Source organism: Cheilinus undulatus, linkage group 12 (assembly GCF_018320785.1).
Source record: "Cheilinus undulatus linkage group 12, ASM1832078v1, whole genome shotgun sequence".
Taxonomy (NCBI): domain Eukaryota; kingdom Metazoa; phylum Chordata; class Actinopteri; order Labriformes; family Labridae; genus Cheilinus; species Cheilinus undulatus.
Window position 1 is genome coordinate 38,137,111 of NC_054876.1, and position 15,271 is coordinate 38,152,381.

General features: G+C 38.8%; 1 protein-coding gene across 2 annotated transcripts in view; it reads right to left on the reverse strand.

Annotated features, from left to right (window-relative positions):
- Positions 1-15,271, reverse strand: part of pld2 (phospholipase D2) — a 38,905-nt gene that overhangs the window by 22,323 nt on the left and 1,311 nt on the right. Inside the window, exons 2-15 of one of the 2 annotated variants that reach the window (XM_041800989.1) lie at positions 9,189-9,352; positions 8,960-9,087; positions 5,729-5,871; positions 5,483-5,576; positions 5,221-5,286; positions 5,079-5,137; positions 4,738-4,983; positions 4,484-4,627; positions 4,310-4,393; positions 1,139-1,217; positions 928-1,038; positions 624-833; positions 344-500; positions 141-259 (exon numbers count right to left, since the gene is read on the reverse strand). In XM_041800989.1, the coding sequence (XP_041656923.1) occupies positions 141-259; positions 344-500; positions 624-833; positions 928-1,038; positions 1,139-1,217; positions 4,310-4,393; positions 4,484-4,627; positions 4,738-4,983; positions 5,079-5,137; positions 5,221-5,286; positions 5,483-5,576; positions 5,729-5,871; positions 8,960-9,087; positions 9,189-9,321 (1,773 nt within the window). In that variant the 5' untranslated portion in view covers positions 9,322-9,352. Of the gene's footprint in view, positions 1-140; positions 260-343; positions 501-623; positions 834-927; positions 1,039-1,138; positions 1,218-4,309; positions 4,394-4,483; positions 4,628-4,737; positions 4,984-5,078; positions 5,138-5,220; positions 5,287-5,482; positions 5,577-5,728; positions 5,872-8,959; positions 9,088-9,188; positions 9,353-15,271 lie in introns of those variants that run through there. The other variant, XM_041800990.1, reaches the window with a different exon arrangement.

Consider the following 15,271-nt stretch of genomic DNA (forward strand, 5'->3'; position numbering starts at 1 on the left):
CATTGCTTGGTGGAAGAAGCTGCTCCTTGAATAGTTTGGTCTTGAATAGTGACATTTAGCTTTTCAGGCCAAATCTATGACAGTCCAGTTCAGACAGCTTTAAACAGACTGAAAGTTTGAACTTTTCCTTGGAGCCTAACCTTGGTGAAGTTCCAGCGCTGGATGAAGTGGCGGGCCACATCCCTGGCAGCTTTGCCATGAATTGCTGCAGAAAGATCACGCCACGGCATTCGAGGAACTTGAGTACGATCTATGTTATCTAGAAAAATGGAGAGCAATCCTTTTGAGCTCCCTGTGCAGATACTCAGTGAGTGTGATACCGAGAGAGATTTAGATAATTTACCTTCAAACGGCCTGTCCAGTTGGACCCAGTCTTTCCTGATAAAGTTGCTGTAGTCTTTGCCAAGCCACAGTTTAGTGTTGCCAGTCAGATCCTCAGGGTCCTGCTCTGATTGCTTATCTGGTTCAGAGGGGTTTTGACCATCCGCCGTGCCATTGTCCTAGTTAACAGAGACATCAATCAGTGTGAAGAGAGTAACATATTCAAGGCATACTAGAACCGTGGAAAATATATAACCAGAAGCATAAGAAAAGTTAAAAAGACTGTTTTAACTTATTCTTACTACTGTTTCTGTTGTGGTGGCCTCCTCTCTTGCAATGTCCACCTTCTCTCTCAAACCCAGGTCAGTTAGCCGGTACTGGCTATCATCCCACCTCCCAAAGGCCAGGTCAATCCCTCCCACAAAGGCCACTGTTTGGTCAATGGCCACCATCTTTTCATGGTGAGCCCACAGGAAGACCACAGAGGAGACGTGGTCAGGGTGACGCATCACCTGGAGACAACAAGAGGTTTAATTGAGAAGATGAAGTCTCTGTTCATTGTGTTTCTGTAGCTTGCAAATCAAATTATGTGGAGACGTGACCGACCTTGATGTTTGGGTGCATATTCATAAGAGTCCTCTTGCTGTGCTCGCTATTAATACCGAGTGCCAGCTCCACTTCTTTGTACAGCAGGATGCACACTTTGACTCCTTGTTCCTGCAGGACACAGATCAACATCCAAGGTTACAGGAAATTTCAGTCGTAATTCACTATTATTTCACCGAATGAAAATGAATGAGACAGAGAGCAACTTCACCGCTTTGCGTCTGAGAATCTGATCCAGGCGCCAGTAGATATCAGTAGCTGGTCTCTTCAGGAAAACTTCAGGGCTGAGCCTGTGAGCGAGGACAAAAAGTCTATAGTACATCTTATTCACAGCAAAAGGGGCGTTTCCAAACTGTTTTGACCCTGGTGGCCTGACTGGAGCACTCACTTATGTGCCGACACACAAATGAATTTAATTTAGTCACCCTTTGTATTCACTAATCATATCAACCCTAAAGTAACATCAGAAAATGGCAACATTCAAGTCTTAATTTCTTGATTCTTTAATTTCTTTATTATCAGGTGGTATCATCAGTGAGGTCACTAGTTGAAGATGGCAATAATAGAGCCTCAGTTCTGAACTGTAAATATGACTACATAAATCTCACCTTATCATACCTTTATGTATCACATTTTATTTGCATTTAACCCTTATCCACTAAAAACACCTGTAATACAGTTTATGTTTTGTATATCTGTTATATTTGATGCTCCTTTTGGTAGTGTAATATAGCCTCATCTTATTTTATTGCCTCAAAAAGAAGATGCATGTCCAAAGTCAAAATTTAAAATACTTACGTACGGTCTTACTTGTATAGATATATGTGTTAACAGTGGGGGCCCACTTCCCTGGAAAGGCTTTGCTTATTGGGGAACTGTATTTTTGAGCAATTCTAATCACAGGGACTACAGATGGAAATTAGCTAGCAAACTAAATCTGGTACAAAGCATTTTTCTCTTTTTGAGACTAATGTAATTTTGTACATTGTTCCTGACACAATAAATTTAACAAACTAAACTAAAACAAACAAATTCAGAGTTTAAAAGGCAACAAATCTTAACATCACTTGCGCAGAAATCATGCAGTTTGACCTGAAAAAAAGTCCTTCGGTGCTAACATCATTTTAAAAAATCTAATCACTTGCAACGTGTTTTTTTAAATCATAAAACACCATTTTATGTGTTTGTTTATTTTTTTAACTTACATTGCAGAGGCAGGGTAGGAATAAAAGTTAAGAATTATATCCATGCATTTTTAAAGACCATAAAAAGCATTTTGTGGAGTTACAGATATTGATTTATTAAGAAAAAAAAGGCTGAAAATTTTAAATTTTGAATTATATTTAAATTATGTTTATACTGCAGTCAGTGCATCAGTTATTAACTGTATAAAAGTCTCTCAGACCTGACAGGGGCTCCACCATTAACATCTTTTAAAGCAGGTTGAAACAGTACGTTTTGCATCAGTTTACGGTTACAGTTAGAGTTTTACTTCTGCTCAAAATTTGTTTATCGGGTTCTCAATTTGCTATACAACGATTCACTTGTTTTTGACTGTGAAGCACATCGTGTTACCCTGTGTAAGAAATGTGCTGTATAAATAAAGTTTGATTTGTTTTGATGTGAAGTTTGTGTGCATGAGTCTGCTTCCAAATTTCTATGGACTTCCTCCTTTCCTGCACCTCTGTCTTGTGATATAAATGGGAAAAGTATTTATTTACAATTTAAATACTTAAAAATGAAAATGTGCTACACTGAATTAAGAGAAAAGTACCATCAGCCTTTTGCAACACAGCCTAAAGAGGTGATTTTAACTTCTGACGAGGTAAATAATAGGGATGTGTGTGAATGGTTGGATAAATAATTACAGTTGACGCCCTTGCTAGTCTCTTAGTTCTCAACTGGTAGGTCGGGACCCAAAATTTCCTCACAAAGCCATTTACTTAGGGTCAAAGGACAAAAAATGTGGCAAAAATTCTATGAAGGAAATTTCTTCATCTTCTTGTTGTTACATCTTTTGCTCCATCTTAAGTCCAAACGTCCCCAAATAAAGTTAAAATGATTTAGATATGACTGAACATTTTCAGAAATTAGTGTTGTATTTTGCCATTAGGGAGGTGGCAGTGGGCCCGGGAACTAACCAGATGAGAACCACTTCGCTAGCTGACACCAAGAAAAGTATTCAGTTAAAAAAAAAAAATATATATATATATATATATATATATATTTTTTTAAATCAAATCATGTGCTTATTCAAATGCTACATCTATACTGTCTCTAACTCATGTACCTCCTACTAATTGCTACTATAGTTCTAGGTAATGGCTACTGTCATATTGTTTTAAAGCTCTACTAAGTGGATGTAAACAAGCAGAGAGCATGAATAGCATTGCTAGCATCTCATAGGAGCAAAGAGAGAGAGACAATGTTATATGTGGGCTGAGTCAGCTTACACTCACGTGTTACCCTTTAACTTGAGCAATGGATCACCAGCACAATGCGTGGAAATAAACATGCAAAGTACTAAAGGCAGGTGGTGCGAGCACATCTAATGTCAGAAAAACTAGGCAAACCTACTTCACATTGCCCACAGATGCTATGATCCTGTTAAAAGACTTTTTATTAGGGCTAGTTTATTTATTAATCGTGATTAATTAGAGCCCAAAATCAGTGCTTTTTTTTTAAAAATCATATACTCCCATTCAGTACACTATGGATAAGCCACTGCAGTGTCTCCATGCAGCCACAGCGATGTAAAAAAAGTCCACCACTACCCCTTAATGTCTCATTTCAGTTTAAAAACTCACAGACCTCATGTGTTCATATGGGCCTTATTCAGTTTAAGGTGGTATACAGGAACCATTTTACTAGAGCCAGACTGAAAAAGTTCTTCAGATGTTCCCTCTACCCAGCAGGTCACACATGCACACCTTTTTTTCCTGTGCAAAGCTCTTTTTGGACATCTGTTTTTAATACCCTCTCTAAAGTTCTTCATACCTGCTCTCACCTCATTGCCCTGGACTGTCATCTTTGGTGTCTCCTGCTGAAGGCAGGCTCAATAAATACCAAGCTGATTTGGCTGCATTCCCTGCCTTCATGAAACACGGTGCATATTATTATGCTGGAAAAGACTTAGTACCTTTTCTTCACTTAGAAAAAATTTAACACTCCACAAAAGGATCTGTGAAAACATTCCAAAATATTTAGGACCCTTTCCTTGCCTCTATCAAATCTTTAACCCAGAAAGACACTTCACATTGGCACCTGGGCTGGACAATCAGATATTAAGTGAGGTCCATGCAACTTCTGGCCACATAAGAAATACCCTTCAACAAAGCAGAAATATTCCAAGTTTACACTTCAAGATTTTGTTTACGCCTACCACCAATCTGTGATGAAGATTTCCTCCTTTGCTTGTTCCAGAGCATCAGCCAGGTCTGTGAAGTATCCACTTCCATTCACATACCTTCAAACAATAGGCACAAACCAGAAAAGGTTAGTAAATGAGGATTAGAACTTCAGACGGATGAGTGTAAATCTAAGGCTGGTAGCTGACCATTTAGTGAGCGTGTTTTCCCGTGGTGGAGCAAAGCCATCGAATCGTTGCACTTTAAGAAAGTCACAGGTTTCTGCCAGCCGGTTGATTTCATGACTCCACCAATGAGCCTGTCTGTAGCTGCTGCATTTGATGATCAGACTCCTGACAGAAAAACAAACAGACCAGGTATGAATCACAAATACGACAGAACCCCAGGCATAAATATAAGCAATATTCTGGAGCTCTCAAAAAAAACCACACAAGCGGCCTACCGAGTGAAGTTCTCTATACACACTCCATATTTGGTGTCTGTGTAAGCACGGCCAACTTTGACTTTGAACTCTGGGTCAAACAAAAGCACAAAGTTGATGCTGCCGTTGTCTCGGTTCATGTACAACAGGAAGGAGTCTTTCACAACCAGCCAGCGCCGTGACCAGCGAAAACAGAACTGATGGTGGCCAATGCAGTTCAGACCCTGAATCCGATGGCCTCCTGACCTCTTATGGATGGGCCCTTCCCTAAGACAAGTTAACACATGTTACACAACAAATCATCCTAACACATGTACCCATTTCCTTTTTCTTTAAAACACTCTATTTAGAGGTTTGCTTACAAGCCTTTGGGTCCAAGATCAGTGACAAAGGAGAGAGCACCCACGGAGAGGAACTCAAGCTGAAAACAGGAGATGAGATATGCAAAATGACATCCATTCTGTGTTGTCGTTTGTATGTTTTTGAAAGATTAACAGCCATTACCATGCTGTGATCATTCCTACAGAAGACGTTCTCCAGCAAACCGTTCAGGTACTCCTCAAGGTATTTCTGCAACATAATCAAAAAATTTAAACTGTTAGATCTAAGAGGAGTAGAGAATTTAAAACTTGTTCATTAAATCTGTCTTTTCATCTATTTTTTAAAAACCATCAACACTAATTCTGCACACATCATTTCCCTGTGCTCACAAGGGCTGTTCTGAAATACTTGATCTGTATCTGATAGGTTTGTATGACAATGATACCATTTTACTGGAGGTCCTTCTGGTGCGTTCAGTCCCATGCAGGCTGGGCATTTCCTCTGACATGGCTCTCAGCTGCTGCCTGTCCTTTGCAAACCTTTGAAAGAAATTTGAATATTCAAACCATTCGTTGCTGTAGAAATCTGACAACAAAAACTCAAAGCAGACCATCACTCAGATTTCAATTGCACGGCTGTCAGAGTGAGGGCTTCATTTGCATGATTAAGACAAACCCATGGGTACACCAACCTTCCCAGAGGAAGCAAGTGAACCATCATCTTGTGCTTGTAGAGGTCTCGATGCAGCTCCTGGAAGTGCTTGTACTTCCTTTTGACCGTCCAGTGGAAGTGACCGTGTGTTAGCCGTACTGTGTACAGGGTGCCAACATGGACCTAAAAATTTTTATTTAAATAATTAACATAACAATGAGGGAGAAAAATCATATCATGAAAATAACTAATGACAAATAATAATCAAATTTTGTTTTCCAATTACTTATCCTCTCAAAAAGCATTTAATCATCAGTGACTGAGTTAACCCATTTGTAATAGAGCCAAAAACATGCAGATTTCAGTGCTCTTACACTGTGTAACTCAGCTCACACTAATCCCTGTACATTCTTTAGTGTGTTTATAAAAAAACAACATGTGATGTTTCACTGGGTCAGAAGTGGTCAGTATGTGATTACACAGCATCTAATGCTGTTAAGCAGAAAAAAAGAAAAAATCTGTTGAAATGTGGCATGTACATCTTTCAGAAAGAGAGAGTGAAAATTTTGAAATTGTAAAGTGGACCCTTCAAAGCAATTAAAAAAGGGCAAGTCATTCTCTGTATTAAATATTTTTTGCAAAGATCAAACATTAATCTGTCATGAAAATGGCACTTTTAGCATTTAGCAAAGAGGCAGTGACAAGAGAAACTTACTTTCAACCAAAAGAAATCTCAAAAAGAGCCATATTCATGTTGTTGCAACTGTGCTAGGCTTACAGAAAGACCAAAAAAGGGACAAAGAAAGAATCAATAACAACTGCAGCAAAAAATAAAATAGAATTATAGTTGCTATGTCAACAGTTTTGATAGTACATGTGGCTTTAGTTGAACAACTAGAAGGAAAATACCCTGATCAGACCACTGTTAAAGGGTTGTTTTTAAAGTTTGGTTTGCTTGAGGTACTTGTCTTGTACTTGTGGTACTTGTGGTAAAATGCATTAACTCTTATGCACAGCAGCACTAATTAATGTAGAGTTTCTTAGATCATCTTATCTACCTCATGTAAATCTGCCCACATCCTTGCATTTTTAATACTTCAAAACATGTCTGGTCAGTGTTCTTGCACCCTTTGCACATCTTGCAAACGTACTATTAATGCACACTGACTTGTATATACTAGAAAAATACCTAATAAGAGCTTGTACATGCTTAATTATTATTTTATGTTTAATCTTTTTTATCTTATGTTTACCTACTACACTGAGAGCAAAACTAACAAGAGTCAATTTCCTAGTTGGGTAAGCATATGTGGCCAATTAAGCTGACTGATTATGATGCATTTCTAAGTCAAGTAGAGACCAGTCCCACTGCTTAGCACGCTATCCTCTGCAGCTTACTTATTGTTTTGAAATGAGGACACTGGTCAGTAAAAACAGCATTCCATATGGTGTATTTACTAAACAGTAAACCAATAGTATGACTTCTCTGATGAATTTCTCATAATGAGGGAGAAAGCTGTTAAAAGTGCCCTTCCAGGTTCAAGCTGCAAGCAATCCCAGGATTCTTTGTGAGTGGCTCACAGTGTGGTGTTTTATATGGTTGTGTTCCTGTGTTGCCGGGATTGATCTAGGTTATTCTGGGGTTTTTATTCTTGGTTTGGTTGGAGTTACATTGCTGGTTTTTCATGGGTTCTTCTGTTGTTGGGGTTTTGTCTTTCTTTTTGTGTTCTGCTGTTTGTGGTTGCTGCTCTGTCGCAATTGTGATTATGCTTATTGTCAATGCACTTTGTAAACCTCTGTTTTTAAAGGTGATATACAAATTAAGTTTATTATCTTTATAAACCATTAGGGGCATTTTTTCCCCCTCAATGCATGATATAATTGAATGAAAACAAAACATTGATGTACTGTTTAGTAAAAACATGGTATGGAAGGCCATTTTTGATAATAGAGTCCTAAATTCAAAACTAGAAAAGCACTCGGAGAGCGCAGACCTCCGCCATTAGTCCTATCTCCCAATAGTACAGAATCCTTTAAAAAATTCCTGGATCTAGACAGTGATTCAGACCACTCCCAAAATCTAATCAGTTCTTCCTTATGCCATTTCTAACATTTCCTGAAAATATCATCAAAATCCGTCCATAACTTTTTGAGTTATGTTGCTAACAAACTAACAAACAAACAAACAAACAAACAAACAAACAAACCCTGCTGATCACATAACCTCCTTGGTGGAGGTAATAACAAGTAAACAGCAATGCTGGACAGAGAGGGGCAGTGCTGGTCTCTTCTCTTCATATTGTTCTGATTGGGAGACTGTCGGGAGTGGAATTTACATTCTGTACATTTAAGGAGAGACTGACCGGAGTGCTTGCACAAAAGTTAAAGCAGTGAAAGCAGTCACATAACCTCACTTCTCTATAGCCAAGTCACCTTGTTTTTGCTACGTATAGCCAATCTTCCATGCTGGCACAATAGCCTGTCTCTCCTCACAGGGGCAAGAATGACAGCCATTTTTTGTGGCTAACATTCTTCCCATGTATACTTCTGACAAGTTCCTCATGCAACCCTACTTAAAAAATACCAAACAATTCTTTTTAACATGAACACCTATACTGAGAAAAGTGAGGGAACAGGAAATGTTGATTATAGTAATTGTATAGTAGTTGGACAGCAGTTAAAGGTGCAGTGTGTAATATTTAGCCTATTAGCATTTAGCAAAACAAGCTTGGTTAAAATGAAACATAACATTTATAAGTAGATTGATCTTAATTAGTGTTGACATCTGATAACACATTTTTTAAATTTATGTTTTAAATTAACTCAGAATAAGCCTTTTATTCATACATAGGGAGGGTCCCCTCCAAGGACGCCGCCATCTTGGATTTTTGCATTTTGCCTGTTTCTATGGCACCATAGAAGGAACCAAATAACAGTTAAGCATGTATTGATTTTTAAACCTCACTGGTTCCCACAGTTATCACCAGAGAAATGAGCATCACACTCCAGAATTGACTGTTAGATGTTGATAGTCCCATCTTTACACACTGTACCTTTAAGACAGATAGCACAGTAATGCTCACTTCTTCAAATTCTTTCATAAACACTCACCTGTTCTACTCTCACACTGCATCTACACCTAAAATTACACTCAAAACAAAACAACTCCACATGTAATTACCAGACTACCACTCTATTTGAATAGAACTGTGTTTTCTGGCTGAAAAAGAACATTATTTTCCTTTATAACAGAAAAGGTTAATATGTGCACCTTTGATCGAGTAGTGTATTTCTCTGTGTTGTCCACTCTGCATGTAATAGGAATACCAGGCATTAAATATGGCACACCTTCTTCTTTCAGCTCAGGAAGATGATGCACAACAAGGAAAGGACGGCCCTCTGTGAATTGAGATTAGATTATGTTAATGAGTATTCTTTGAGTTTAAAAGAAATATCACAAGGTTGATTTTGTAAAATCATTAAAAGACTTTTTTTCTCACCACTGCTAGACATGAGGCCATCAATCTCATCTGGACTCAAGTTGTGGATGTCTTGCATAAAGCGCCTCCTGCCCAGGTTCTGGGCTGTCGAGCTTTGAGCCGCTGGCTCGATCACATCCTCTGGACTCGCCATCGCACTGGTGTTGCAGGTAACAGCTACCCTGCTGCAAAACCAGAAGAGGAGAAAGCTTGAAATTCATAGCCCAAAATCTGCATTTTCCAACTGAGTTTACTGTTGATATCGACAATATCGTTAATATCGTTAACATCATCAAAAGTATTCAGCCAATTAAAACTGGTAGCAGAAGGAACCTTAATGCATGTGAACGACGCTAGTTAGCCGGCTGTTTGGAATTATTATCAAATGCTGTTTACACTTTGTTATAGCTCCTGAAATGCTATTTTTTCTTGCTAGTGGTTTTGCATAAATTGTAGTACTTAAGGTGCAACTGTTGTTTAATAAAAGCCAATGTCAGGTTTTTTTTCCAAGTGTTCATTTGTTTTTTTTTTTAAACCAGAATAAATACCGTACTGTGAACATGTTACTGATGTATTGTCGTACCATGAGAGTTTGATACTGTTAAATCCCTTAGTAATAAAATCTTTCTATCCTTTGAAACATCCATTAAAAACAACAATCCAACAATGGCCTAGCAGTGCCCTCTGTACTCAGGTAGCCTGGGTTCAGGTGCAGCCTGTGGCTCCTTTCCTGCATGTCATTCCCCACACTCTCACCCCTGATTCTGTCCTGTGTAAATGAAGGTATAAAAAGCCTGAAGCAAATTAAAAGGAAAAAAAGCCTCTTCACTCTTATAATTTTCATTTTTCCATTACTAAAGCATCATCTATCAAATTAAGCCTGCTGCCACAGATGCACTTTTAAGTTTGGGCTTTTTTCCAGCTTCCTACATTACATTTTGTGTTTATTTTCTACTATTTGAGATGAAGTATTTCTGAAATCTGTTAAATGCCCTTTCATAGATGAAAATCTGTACTTCAGCTGAAGGTAAAATGAAGGATGAAGGGCACAGTCTATAGAAATGAGTAACAGAAACATTAACAAATCTAAAAGAACTGTTTGTAGTTGCAGAGGAAACATTATTTAGGTGACTGATCTCAATCTCTCTGTTGTAGCATGCCTCTGTAGTCAAATGAGCAAAGATAGAACCAGATAGAGACCAACGATGGCACGGCAAGGTGCAAAATCTGACACGTTAGTGAAATAATCTGACAGGGTGGTGAATCTAATCCTGAAGAAGCGTGACATATCAGGATCAGAGAAGTAGAGGCATTCCAGTGGGACTCAGTTTCCCACCACTCAAACATTAGATAATGTAGTTTTAGAAGTGCTGCCGTTTAAAATGCCAATAAAATAGAGCATACGGGCACTGCAGGGATTTTGGGGATATTCACCTGTTGATTGGCTCATCCACTTTGTGACGAACATGAATTAAAGGGCACAGTGTGAGCATAGGGTGTATGTGTGAACCCGGTTGTGAAGTGTGTGGGCAGATATCTTTGAATGGCTGAATGTTTCCTGGGAAACGAAAGACGGAAAGGGAAGGGATAAAGCATAAAAAAATGCGCGTTTGTGTTAAGGAGGCCAAAAAAGCGTGTCTCTGGGGAATGGAGATAAGGAAGAAACACGGAAGAGCCACATTAGCAGCCTTTAACAAGGGCTGTACTAGATTGTAGTCAGTACTTCAAAGCAGGGGTTACCAAACTTCTCAGCCTGTGACCCCAAAATAGCAGTGGGGCAGGGGACTGCTTCCATCCTTGGAGGTGGTAAAAACATAGAATGATGCACACAACCACAGCCTCTCACTATAAGGAGGAATGAAGGATCAGCCTGAAATTTTTCATTGAGTTTTCTCTGTTTTTGGAAGACATCTCACAACCCCCCTCCCTTTGATGTTTTCCAACCCCCTCAGGGGTACCAACCCCCACTTTGGGAACTACTGCTTTACACAACAATATGCATCTTTTCCACCTTACAAATAGTTTCAGTGTCAGAACAATAACTTTCATTAGGGCGAATGACATTTATCTTATTTCCACAGAGTCCTGGTTGCCTGTTTTCAGTACTAACTTTGCAGTGGGCTGTGGTTCTCTCATAAGAAGTGCATATTGCTATAATTCACACACCAGCTTTAAGCTAAAAAGCAGCCGGGTAGCCCATCTCGGTGCTGTTTGATAGCAATGGCAAAGACTAGTGACAGATTGACTGGCTGAGCAGACAGTTCTTTTACTTTTATCCCCTTTAACCCTCCGGGCCCAGTGTTGTCGTATACAACAAGAAGAGGCACGTGTAAGTCAAAGTTAAATAACTTTTGAAGTTGGAGATGATGTCAGACAGCGCTGCCCTGGGTCGAGGGTGCCATCTTGAAAAGCATATCCCCTGTTACACGAGCAAGGGTTGGTACATTGTACTGGCTAAAGGCTGTTGGCAGCATCTAAACTGCAGGAGTGGCACTAAACACAAAAGATGAGTAAGGTAACTGTAATACAACAATCATCTGCTGTTCTGGGATCTTTTAGCACATTTAAGATGTTTTAGTGTTTTTAGGTGTCTTTTATGATTTTATTTAGACTTAAAGTTTAACTGGACAGCAGAAAACATCAACAGTATGTCCTGGAGAAACTTAAGGACATACTGTTGATGCCATCAGGAACTAAACACAAAAAGGAAAATTGGCAGTAACTGCATTATGTCTCTGATTTCACAAAAATATTCTAAAAGCCACTATTGTTAGGAATTAATGTTCTCTCAGCAGCCAGGTATGTGGTGAGTCTCTGCCATTGCCAAACAGCTTTTTCTGCTGTTGACTCTTGTTTGGTGGACCAGATGGTTGAAGTCTGAAGAAACGAGAAATACTGACAATTTATTCATTTAACAATCAGTAGCCTCAGTAGCATGTGGATGAACCATTCACAACCACAACAGCCTGGCCCCTCCTCCTCATGCTGGTCACTAGCCTGGTCACACACTGCTGTGGGACCAAGATGATCCCAATTGTTCAGTGGGGTTGAGATCAGCAACACTGGTGGGCCATTCCATCCTCTCCATCGGGGTCATTGCCTCCGATGGTGACAATCAGGCACCTGATTGTCAGCACCTGGGGGTACCAGAAGCTCTAAACAAGAGTCAATAGCAACAGTAGAAAAAAGCTGTTGCGCATTGGCAGAGAAGATCTGGCACATTTTTCAGGGGCGTAACCTACAAATGCATGTTTCTTATAAATGTGGCACCATTAAAAAGGGAAACTAACAGGCTTTATAAGATTTTTTGCAAAAAAAATATGGGTAGAATTGTAACCAAATGAGATAGAGCAACAATTCTTTTTGCAATATAAAACTGTTGGAGTAACACTAAAATATCACACGTTCAATGTGTTCCAGAGTATTGCTTCCTTCTGGAAATATCCTTCCTTCTTTTGCAGAAATGTAGTATAAAGCACACACATCAAAAACAATAAATTATAATATAATCTGGGCTATAATTGAGTTGTTTTCTTGCAGGTCATGAGTCACACTTATTATTGTTTCAACATGGTCTTTTTTCATTCCTGAATTGTTTTCTGCTAAAACAGTATTTTATTCAATTGAATTACTTTTCCAGTACTTTCTTTATTAATTTAACTGACAATCCTGGTTTATTTAGGTTATTCACTCCTTGCAGACATTAGCCTAAACACTTTTACATAAACTAATTCCTTGCTGTTTGTTGAATAGAGATATTAAATGCAAATGCAGGCAAAACACTGTATTACCAAATACACAGGTCTGTAACAGGCTGTAAAACCTGAATGTAGTTGGTTCTCTCAGTTCAGCCCCCATTGTGACATAAAAAAGCTAGTTTGTGACTCGCCTGTACCCATGCAAATGTGCAGCATAAAACCATTCATGAGAAGTCCTGATCAAACAACCTTGAACTAAGACCAGTCTTTTCATACAGTCCACAAGAGAGTGTGATTATCTGGAGACATGCTATGTTTACCCTTCAACGGAGAGACAAGATTTTCTTGTTTTTCGTTTGTTGGAGAGAAACTTTGTCCGCACTATTTACTCAGTCCTAACCTGCGAAATACTGCACTACACCCACTTAAGGGCCCCTACAGCATGAGCCAAGTTTGGCTACTTCATATGAAAGCAAAGGTGCATGTTACAAATCAAACAGCAACATCTGCATCCAAATCTTTCATTGTATCAGGGGTGATGGCTGAGTTAGCAGTTCAGGATTGGTAGCAGCTGTGAGTTTAAACACCAGGAGTGATTTAAAACACCCAGAAGTGGTACTTTTAAGATTTATGACATAGTGATGCAGATGCTTGATCTAAAAACACACCTGACAAACACAAAGACAATGCAGGTTGAAAGATAAGCTGCACAGACTTCATCAGTAATGTCCAACTTTTCAACAAATACAACCTATTTTATTAGAAAAACTGATCTCTTCAAGTTTTATTTTGTTGTGATTATGTCTAAGGGTGCACAGGGTGTGGTCAGTGGCACCTTTATGTCACTGCTGGGCATGGTTACATGTGAAACAGAGCACCTTTCTCTTATAGGAGTACTTGAAACTTTAGCCAGTGCAGGATAGCAAAACAAGGCTATTCAGCTTGGTAAAGTTACTGTTTGAAAAAAGTCCTTGGTTGCAGAAGATGATTTTTTCATGTGTTTGATCAAGGCTAAACTGATTCAGGTTAACAGTTAATTCTCCCAAGTTACCATTACTAGACTGGGACAAGCCTGGAAATCATGTTCATATTCGGTTATGATTGTAGTAGAACAAGCCTGTACACTGTAAAATTCTCCCATTATAGGTTTTAAATTTGGTTATCAAACAAGCTGAACTACTACAAGACTTGCAAAAGCAGACAAGACTATCAGTGACAAAATTGACTGTGTCTACATTGCTAGGCATTATTCTTGAATGAATATAATATGTTTAATGAATTTATAATCACATGCTAAAAGAGACTTTTTCTAAAGCAAAGAAGTGAGAAGACGTTCAAAGTGAGTAATCTGTTTCACTGTTTTCAAAAATCAGGATTTTTCTTTGTTTTACTTATGCATATCAGACAAAATCAGCAAACATAAGAGGTGTGATTTGTCCAAGGGGGCGCTAAAATCCTCAATTACCACAGCAGCTTTAAATCAAATATATTGCTGTAGAGGTGGAAAAAGTACACGACTATTGTACTCAAGAAAAAGTACAGTTACTCTGGTTAAAAACTGACTTAAGTAAAAGTAAAAGAACTATAAACCTATAAATCTACTCCAGTAAAAGTTGCAATTGTTTTAAGTTTACTGAAAGTACTGAGAAGCTACCGAGGAGATGCACGATAAAATATGATCTTTACTTTCCTAACAAAAAGAAAGGGATTGTTCAGGTAAATACACAGCAAAATCTACAGTGCTGATTTAAGTAATGGAGTGAAATCTTTAAAGGTGTCTACATTAGTCCACACTACATATAGATCAACTTAACTTTTGAAAATGTTAAATATTTTACAATGTGACAGAGGTGCATTTAATCGAGTGTACAGTGTTAGCTCAGGCAGGCCACAGAGTCGGGAGCTGCCATATAATTAAGATCAGCTGATCATGCAAGCCCTTTTGGCTAATTGAACTCATGCTGCCATATGTAAACTACTCTTACCTGGCTATGCTTTTTGCAACCCTTCTCCACCCCAGCTCCTCCTTTATGCTATATCTGCCATAATCGATGTCATTCTGCCTTCACTGGTGCCTGCTGTGTTTTGGGGTTTATTACTGCTTCACTCTCTCTGCCTCAGGCTCTCCCTGTAGGCATAGGAAGAGCAGGGACGTGTGCTATTGCTGCTTTTCACATAGGCTTGTGGAAGGGCAGGGGATCCAAGAACAGCCACACCGCCAAATATAAACAACAGCAATACAAACAAAATGAATAACTGTTAGTTAAGAGAAACATTCATAATCCCAAATCATGTGTGTTTTTTTTGGCAAAGTGGTCCTGACTGAACTCTTGAAAATCTGTGGCAAGGTGGGTCTCCTTGCAAAGCATAACGTCAACCTCATAGCAAGGCAATGCATACTGATGA